The sequence below is a fragment of the Eucyclogobius newberryi genome, unplaced genomic scaffold (assembly GCF_026437365.1).
Source record: "Eucyclogobius newberryi isolate DKJ021-1_F unplaced genomic scaffold, fEucNew1.0.hap1 SCAF_21, whole genome shotgun sequence".
Taxonomy (NCBI): Eukaryota; Metazoa; Chordata; class Actinopteri; order Gobiiformes; family Gobiidae; genus Eucyclogobius; species Eucyclogobius newberryi.
This window is the reverse complement of record NW_027315846.1, coordinates 1708527-1717434: the sequence shown is the minus strand read 5'-3', so window position 1 is coordinate 1717434 and position 8908 is coordinate 1708527. Positions and strand designations below refer to the sequence as shown.

Sequence of the window (8908 nt, the reverse complement as noted above, 5' to 3'; positions counted from 1 at the left end):
TCGTAGCGTCTGTTCTCGGTCTAAAGGTCGCGTGTCGTAGCGTCCGTTCTCGGTCTAAAGGTCGCGTGTCGTAGCGTCCGTTCTCGGTCTAAAGGTCGCGTGTCGTAGCGTCCGTTCTCGGTCTAAAGGTCGCGTATCGTAGCGTCCGTTCTCGGTCTAAAGGTCGCGTGTCGTAGCGTCCGTTCTCGGTCTAAAGGTCGCGTGTCGTAGCGTCCGTTCTCGGTCTAAAGGTCGCGTATCGTAGCGTCCGTTCTCGGTCTAAAGGTCGCGTGTGGTAGCGTCCGTTCTCGGTCTAAAGGCCGCGTGTGGTAGTGTCCAGACCGCGTGTCGTAGCGTCCGTTCTCGGTCTAAAGGTCGCGTGTCGTAGCGTCCGTTCTCAGTCTAAAGGCCGCGTGTGGTAGCGTCTGTTCTCGGTCTAAAGGTCGCGTGTCGTAGCGTCCGTTCTCGGTCTAAAGGCCGCGTGTCGTAGCGTCCGTTCTCGGTCTAAAGGTCGCGTATCGTAGCGTCTGTTCTCAGTCTAAAGGCCGCGTGTCGTAGCGTCCGTTCTCGGTCTAAAGGTCGCGTGTCGTAGCGTCCGTTCTCGGTCTAAAGGTCGCGTGTCGTAGCGTCCGTTCTCGGTCTAAAGGTCGCGTGTCGTAGCGTCCGTTCTCGGTCTAAAGGTCGCGTATCGTAGCGTCCGTTCTCGGTCTAAAGGTCGCGTGTGGTAGTGTCCCTTCTCGGTCTAAAGGCCGCGTGTCGTAGCGTCCGTTCTCAGTCTAAAGGCCGCGTGTTGTAGCGTCCGTTCTCGGTCTAAAGGTCGCGTGTGGTAGCGTCCGTTCTCGGTCTAAAGGCCGCGTGTGGTAGTGTCCAGACCGCGTGTCGTAGCGTCCGTTCTCGGTCTAAAGGTCGCGTGTCGTAGCGTCCGTTCTCAGTCTAAAGGTCGCGTGTCGTAGCGTCCGTTCTCGGTCTAAAGGTCGCGTATCGTAGCGTCTGTTCTCAGTCTAAAGGTCGCGTATCGTAGCGTCTGTTCTCAGTCTAAAGGCCGCGTGTCGTAGCGTCTGTTCTCAGTCTAAAGGCCGCGTGTCGTAGCGTCTGTTCTCAGTCTAAAGGTCGCGTATCGTAGCGTCTGTTCTCAGTCTAAAGGCCGCGTGTCGTAGCGTCCGTTCTCGGTCTAAAGGTCGCGTTTCATAGCGTCCGTAAAGGTGTTGGGAGCGTTGGTTTGGTTTTCAGAGGATGCGTCCCGTTCTCCTCATGATCTGTAAAGCCTCGTGAGCCGGAGTGTCCCGGAGCAGCGCCTCACTCTCCTGCCACTGGGGGGAGCCGGAGAGGTCCCGCTCTGCAACACAGAGGCCACAAGAAGTGAAATGTAAAGTGACATTTTTATATGTTGTGTTATCAATGGTCATCGTTTTATGTTGATCCCAATCACCAAAGAGAGTTCATGACAACGACAATAAACCTTTTTCTGATTCTGATTGAACAATGGCATTTTTGACCAGTTCAATTTATCATACAATATATGTATTTTCATTGTTTGATTTCAGTGTTGTTGACATTTTGTACAGTTTTTTTGTATTAAAAGGACTGAATCCATTTTCTCTTTCAGGCAAATTCTAAGAATTTAAAGCGCCCCCTACAGGTCGGACGACTCATTGAACTAAAACGCAGTTAAAGATAAATATATTTTGAATTTAGCTAAAAATTATAAAAATGTTATCACAGAATAGGTTTATAATTTCACTTCCCGTTTGTAAATGATGACATCACAGTAAACACTACTAGACAATAAAAATATATGAGAGCGACTTTATTTAGTTGAATTCATGTTTAAAGAGTCAAAAAAGTTGTTTCTTTGTGTAAATTCTGCATAAACTTTGACTGGAATGAGTGTCCCTGGTGTGATGTCACTTCCTGTCCCTGGTGTGATGTCACTTCCTGTTATTTCCCAGATTGTTCAACGTTTTCTCCACAAATACCTGCTCGATCAGTGTAAAACTATCATTTATATGAACAACAGTTATAAATACACTATAATGTGACATAACATGTACAAACCAGTGTTCAGTACTTTATAACCTCCTGAAGTTGACGTGATTCCTCATTCAGTGATTCACAGAAAAAGACAATCTCGTTATAGAATTATAAACGTTTCCATTTTCTTCGCTAACATTTTAGCCTATAGTCTAAACTGGACACTGTGGACAGGACAGTATCAGTTGAAATGGGGATGAGAGATGGAAGGACATGCACCACTCACGACCCTACAGATGACCGTTTGAGCAGCAGCATTTAGACTCCCCTGAGCTCTGATTGGTCCTGCCAAAATGGCGGAGTTATAACTGAAACTTGTCCTGTCCACATTTACTCCTCCTCTTTCTCTGCCTCTTTAGCATTTGACTGGTTTGTTTTCTGCCAAGGTCTTATGAGGTTGTTGTAGACTGCGGGGAGTCTATATCTCAGACCAACATTAGCATCACATGCCCAGCGTCACCCGCGCGTCGCCCCAGCGTCGCCGACCCAGCGTCACCCGCGCTTCGACCCAGCGTCACCCGCGCTCCGACACAGCGTCACCGCCGCCCCAGTGTTGCCCCAGCGTCGCCCGTCGTACCTTCACACTGGATTTTGACACTCGTGGGCAGGCTCATGGCGTGGTCTGAATAGTCGAGAGAACAGAGCAGGGCCACCTTGTGCTTCGGCTCCGTGAGCATCAGAACCAGGAGCGAGCAAAGGGCGTTACTCTCCAACACCTCCACTGAAGAGAGACGCTCCTGTGGGAGAGAGAGAGAGAGAGAGAGTTACTCTCCAACACCTCCACTGAAGAGAGACGCTTCAGGGCTCAGATTAAGGATTTTCACTTGTATAGCGGCGCTGCTAAACAATACGTTAATTTTTCGAAATTTGTATAGCAATTTCATAATTGCATAGCAAAACACGAAAGTGACTAACAATCAATATTTTCCATTGATATAACACGATCATTTAATTAAAATGTATTTGTAAACATTCCATTTAAAAAAAAAAACTCTTAACAAATTAACTTTTAAACACTTTAAAAAAAAAAATTCTTTAAATAAAACAGAAAACTTGCAAATAATATTAGTCTTGAACAAATTAATCAACACAAAGTCATATGGCCTTATTTACAACTTTCTTCCACATCATTATCAATCAGATGACTATTTGCAGGAGTCTCATTTACATATTAATTGTCATTACACTCGGAAAAATAAATGTTGCTGTGGTGTTTCCATCATGGTGTATTTTATGTGTTATTCAAATTGTACCGCTCTATTTAACGTTCCATTCCATTTTTCGTTTTTCTACTTGATGATGGTCCCTAAGTACTCTTGTCACCGCTCCGGCTGCACATTTAATGACGGTCCCTAAGCACTCGTCTCGGCTCCGGCTGCACATTCGGATCAGTTTAATTTGCTGCGCCCAAAATACGCATCTGATTGTTAAAAATGAGGTTGTGTCACTGCAGTGTAAATATGAATATTTTGGCAGTGAATAATCTGCAAAGACTTTTGCGTTTAGGAGCTATTGACCTCGGAAGTTTGTTATCTGTGACGTAAACTTTACCGCACGTGGCTTCTCCCACTTTCAGACTCGCTCTGAGGCCGCAGCGGGACTCGTCATGACAACACAGCGTCCACATGTGTCAGGCCGTTATTGACGATCGATTAACGAGTGACCAGTACTTTTTAGGCGCTTTGGTTATACAATTGAACACACATTTTTGTATCGCAAAAGCTGCGATACATAAACAATTTTTTCTGACCAACGCATCGCATTTGGGAGAAATTGCGTCGCATTTTGCGATACCACTTATTCTGAACCCTGCGCTCCTCTGGAAGAGAGAGAGGGCGTTACTCTCCAACACCTCCACTGAAGAGAGAGAACACATTCGATAGGGACAGATGGTGAGCGCTCTGTTATCTCTGTATTAGAATTGTACTGACAGGGATTAAACATTTGACTGATTTGAACTGTTTTGATTCTTGCCTTTTCCCTCATAAACGAGCATGCCAACACTATAAAGAATAATCGTTATATTTTGATTATATCTAGACGATACAGACTTTAAAACACACAATATAATGCCTTTTATAACAAAGAACGTCAGAAAATAAACTACTTTTCATCAATAATACACTTTTTTGGTAGAATCCACTTCTAAAATACACGAACGACCGCTTTAATTGGTCGATCGTGTATTTTAGACGTGTCGCTGTGCAGTAGAACAGTTTGAATAATAAACCGCTAAAATAATGAGTTAGTTAGCAGTTAGCAAAGTTAGTTAGCAGAGTCACTTGGCAGAGTCAGTTAGCAGTTAGCAGAGTAAGCAGAGTCAATTAGCAGAGTCAATTAGCAGTTAGCAGAGTTAGATAGCAGTTAGAAGAGTCAGTTAGCAGTTAGCAGAGTCAGTTGGCAGAGTCAGTTAGCAGTGTTAGTTAGCAGTTAGAAGAGTCAGTTAGCAGTGTTAGTTAGCAGTTAGAAGAGTCAGTTAGAAGAGTCAGTTAGCAGTGTTAGTTAGCAGTTAGAAGAGTCAGTTAGAAGAGTCAGTTAGCAGTGTTAGTTAGCAGTTAGAAGAGTCAGTTAGAAGAGTCAGTTAGCAGTGTTAGTTAGCAGTTAGAAGAGTCAGTTAGAAGAGTCAGTTGGCAGTTAGAAGAGTCAGTTAGAAGAGTCAGTTAGCAGTGTTAGTTAGCAGTTAGAAGAGTCAGTTAGAAGAGTCAGTTAGCAGTGTTAGTTAGCAGTTAGAAGAGTCAGTTAGAAGAGTCAGTTAGCAGTGTTAGTTAGCAGTTAGAAGAGTCAGTTAGAAGAGTCAGTTAGCAGTGTTAGTTAGCAGTTAGAAGAGTCAGTTAGAAGAGTCAGTTAGCAGTTAGCAGAGTTAGTTAGCAGTTAGAAGAGTCAGTTAGCAGAGTTAGTTAGCAGTTAGAAGAGTCAGTTAGCAGAGTTAGTTAGCAGTTAGAAGAGTCAGTTAGCAGAGTTAGTTAGCAGTTAGAAGAGTCAGTTAGCAGAGTTACTTAGCAGTTAGAAGAGTCAGTTAGCAGTGTTAGTTAGCAGTTAGAAGAGTCAGTTAGAAGAGTCAGTTAGCAGTGTTAGTTAGCAGTTAGAAGAGTCAGTTAGAAGAGTCAGTTAGCAGTGTTAGTTAGCAGTTAGAAGAGTCAGTTAGAAGAGTCAGTTAGAAGAGTCAGTTAGAAGAGTCAGTTAGCAGTGTTAGTTAGCAGTTAGAAGAGTCAGTTAGAAGAGTCAGTTGGCAGTTAGCAGAGTTAGTTAGCAGTTAGAAGAGTCAGTTAGCAGAGTTAGTTAGCAGTTAGAAGAGTCAGTTAGCAGAGTTAGTTAGCAGTTAGAAGAGTCAGTTAGCAGAGTTAGTTAGCAGTTAGAAGAGTCAGTTAGCAGAGTTAGTTGGCAGTTAGAAGAGTCAGTTAGCAGAGTTAGTTGGCAGTTAGAAGAGTCAGTTAGCAGAGTTAGTTAGCAGTTAGAAGAGTCAGTTAGCAGAGTTAGTTGGCAGTTAGAAGAGTCAGTTAGCAGAGTTAGTTAGCAGTTAGAAGAGTCAGTTAGCAGACGTACAGTTGTTTCCATCTGTAATACTTTTGAAAATCGTTCAAACAAGTCAGAAAAGCAAATGAAACAAATCGAAATGACGACCTCTGTAGAAGAAAAGCTACATTTGACGACGAAACTCCATCTTACTCTGAGAACATGATAAAATGGCGTCTGAACGCACCTTGATGAGCTTCAGCTGCTGCTTCCGTGCGGCGAACGCGTTGAGCCGGAGCCCGAGCGCGTCCAGGAAACCTCTGAGATTTTCCTGCATGTTCGTCTCTTCAGCCAAACTCTCCACGGGGATGAACGGCGGGATGTCGTGCCGCGCGATCCTCAGGGTCTTTCTCACGCTTATCTCCACGTTATAAGTCTCCAAAATGGCGCCCTGGTACGCGGTTGCCAGGGAGACGCACAGGGAATTGCCCTGGTTAGACTTTATTACGTCATAACCTCCTGAATTAGACGGGGAAAAACATGAATGGATTAATGTCTGTCGTTTGCGCAGCTCGTTTTCTTCCCTTTTGTACATGTAGTTACCGCGTAGTAACCATGACAACGATTCTACAAGATGTATCGTTGTGAAACCAAAGGAAACGGACAAAACCTCATTTTTGGAGGGAATTCTGTTGGAAAAATTTATCGCCTTCACTCATTGGCTAGAATAATACGACAATCAAAAAGTACTACGTCGCTTCATGCATTAAGGGCGCATGCGATGAAGGTGACGCTCGGTTTATGCAAAGGGCAAAAACTTGTGGATGGTCTCATTCTGTAGCTGGAAGTGAGAGGAAAACAAACACACCCAGCGCCATTTTGGATCTGGAGCCGGTGTTTTGTTATGGACGGAGAAATGTTTCAGACGAGCTTTATTTTGTCAGTTTTTTCACAGAAGAAAACGCTGGTTACTGGACTATTTCTTCAAATGGGATAACTTCAGGAATAATACAAGTGGATATTGTGTTTCTGTGGATTATTACGGACAGTCATTTTCACACTTGCAACTGCATTTCATACTCCAATGCGACTTGTATATGTTTTTTTCTTCTCTATTATGCATTCTTTGGTTGGTGCAACTTATAGTCCTGAAAATACGGTATTCGTTTTGTTGAGAAAATAATCTTTAAAATGATGTATAGCTTGCTGGTATTGACAGTGAGAATAGTCTGGTTTTGGTGGAGGTGATGGAGTTAACACCAACAATGGAAACGATTGATGGATACTTGTGGAGTGTATTTTTAGCTGCAGCAAAAGAAGCGACATCCCCCGTATATCCCGGACTGACTTTTTATTTGTTATTTACACTGCTCCGTCTGTTTTTTATTGTGTTTTTTCTCTCTCTCTCTATGGTATTTCATTTTATTTTTTTGTAATTATTTATCTAAACATATACTAATTTAAAAAAAGAAGTGACACGTTTTGGGACAGAAAAAATTACCCGTGAGGTGGTGCGCCAAAAGAATATCCTTGAGTTGAGTGTGTTTCGCCATCAGCCTCAGAAGTTGAGCGTTCTCAGAATCCTCGTCCATTTCCACTTCCTCCTCCTCGTTGTTCTCCATCGACGTCCGCAGCTTTTGGAGTTTCTGGACGTAAGGCAAGAGATTTATAAAGTTAATAAAGAGGATTCATGACGGGCCAAACCAACACGCTTAGCAGTGTATTCATGCACCAGTCATCAGTCATCTCTAGTACAAAAGCCTAGATATATTTTATATTTACTACCGTATTTTCCGGAGTATAAGTCGCACCAGCCAAAAAATGCATAATAGAGAAGAAAAAAACATATATAAGTTGCACTGGAGTATAAGTATATAAGTATAAAAATAAATCGCACCCCGGCCAAGATGATGAAAAACTTATAGTCCGGAAAATAGGCTATATTTTATTTTACTTGTGTGTGTAACATTCAGTATATTTGTACTTTTTTGCCACTCTGATTATTGTATTTACAGTGAGGAAAGAAAGTATTTTTTTTGGAGAGGTGGACTTTTTAAAGGCAGACTAAACTATGTCTTCGAGAGCCAGAATTCTCGCTGATTGGCAGGTGCTCAAATACTAATTGCAGCAATAAAATAGAAATAACTAATTTTAAAAAATCATCCAATGTGACTTCCAGATTCCGAGTGTTCAAATACTTCCTCACTGTATTTAGTCAGAGTAGTTTCCATTTCCAGCCATTTGAACACTTTAGCCGGAGCGTTTTTCTCAGTTTGGATTCCTCTTTGCAGCTATAATCGCACAGACACGTGAAGCGCTCGTGACCTGGTGCACGTCGATCTCGGCTCTCAGTCTGTCCCTCTGCTTCTTCAGCTCCTCCACTTTGGCCTTGAGCTCCTGCGCTCGACTCTGCGGCTGCACGCCAGGTTTCTTTTGTTTCGCTAGAGCCTCCAGGAAACTCAATTGGCCCAAAACGCCTGCGAACGGAGACGGAACAGGGCGTTATCGAACCAGACACAGACACACTTCAGCTAAACTGGTCGCTAATATTAAAAAACAAGCGGTTGTGGAAGAGTCGAACAAGCCAGCAGCACTGACAATGACACACTTTCTCCGTCGTAAGGACATAAGTGACGTCGCGCGAGTGAGTCTGGGTCAGACAGTGGACATTGTGAATTGTTCTCTTTGTGGACTGCGTGTAATTGCATTTTGTTATTAATTCCTGCAGATTTGAGCTCTAATCTTGTTCAGAACATCTTTGCGTTTCATCAGTTTAATGGCCATGTGCAGTGTCCATTCAAATAAAGACTAAAATAAACAAATATTCTATAAAATCTCAACTATTGAGCAATGGAAGACAAAATATACAGATATTTTTTGCGAAATTATGAATGAGCAGAACAAAATAACATACCCTTTTCAGTAATTTACCATATTATTAACTCTAAAATAACTGTATATTCACTGTGGTCATGGTCAAATATAGCTAATATCTACAGATTATCTTATTTGTGGTGTAAGGAAATACTATTATTGCTCTATAAAACACTAGAGATGACATGTCTGTGCTGAAACATGAATGAGAATCCATAATATTACCATTGTCCGTGATGCTACGTTTGTTAGCCGCAGTAGCAAACAAACCTCTCCGCCCTCAACATTTTACTTTAGATCTAGTTCCAAACATGTTTATTACCTTTCGGGGGTGCTTTTTCCATGTTCTGCGTCATCTGTCTTAATTTTAGTGAAATTAACTCGTTCAGATGTTTTGTATTCGTACTTTCTGTTTACTGTTTTGACTTTGGCGGCGCAGCTTTCGTGCGTCTCCCACTTCCTGCCTACGCTCTCACGCAGCCCGCGACGTCATCACGCACGCACGCACACCCCGGAAGACAATTCAAAATAAAGTCGGATCGCGTGGAGGATTAGTTGTGTCCCGGTAGTG

The 8908-nt window shown here is 42.9% G+C and overlaps 1 protein-coding gene across 1 annotated transcript; it reads right to left on the bottom strand.

Annotated features, from left to right (window-relative positions):
* Positions 1-691: 691 nt before the first annotated feature.
* On the bottom strand, positions 692-8778 carry cenpo (centromere protein O). Its single transcript, XM_072457854.1, has 6 exons — positions 8660-8778; positions 7789-7940; positions 6965-7109; positions 5711-5982; positions 2588-2747; positions 692-1315 (listed from the first exon to the last, which is right to left on the bottom strand). Exons 1-6 carry the CDS (start codon positions 8691-8693, stop codon positions 1206-1208), a joined length of 873 nt encoding a protein of 290 aa, XP_072313955.1. The 5' UTR covers positions 8694-8778; the 3' UTR covers positions 692-1205.
* Positions 8779-8908: the final 130 nt, after the last annotated feature.

Bases quoted from the DNA above. Each gene is read 5' to 3' on its own strand.
- cenpo (XM_072457854.1), bottom strand. From the start codon at position 8,693: ATGACGCAGAACATGGAAAAAGCACCCCCGAAAG. The intron at 7,941-8,659 runs GTAATAAACATG...CTCCGTTCGCAG, and splicing joins GGAAAAAGCACCCCCGAAAG to GCGTTTTGGGCCAATTGAGT. The intron at 2,748-5,710 runs GTGCGTTCAGAC...TCTCTCCCACAG, and splicing joins AGCAGCTGAAGCTCATCAAG to GAGCGTCTCTCTTCAGTGGA.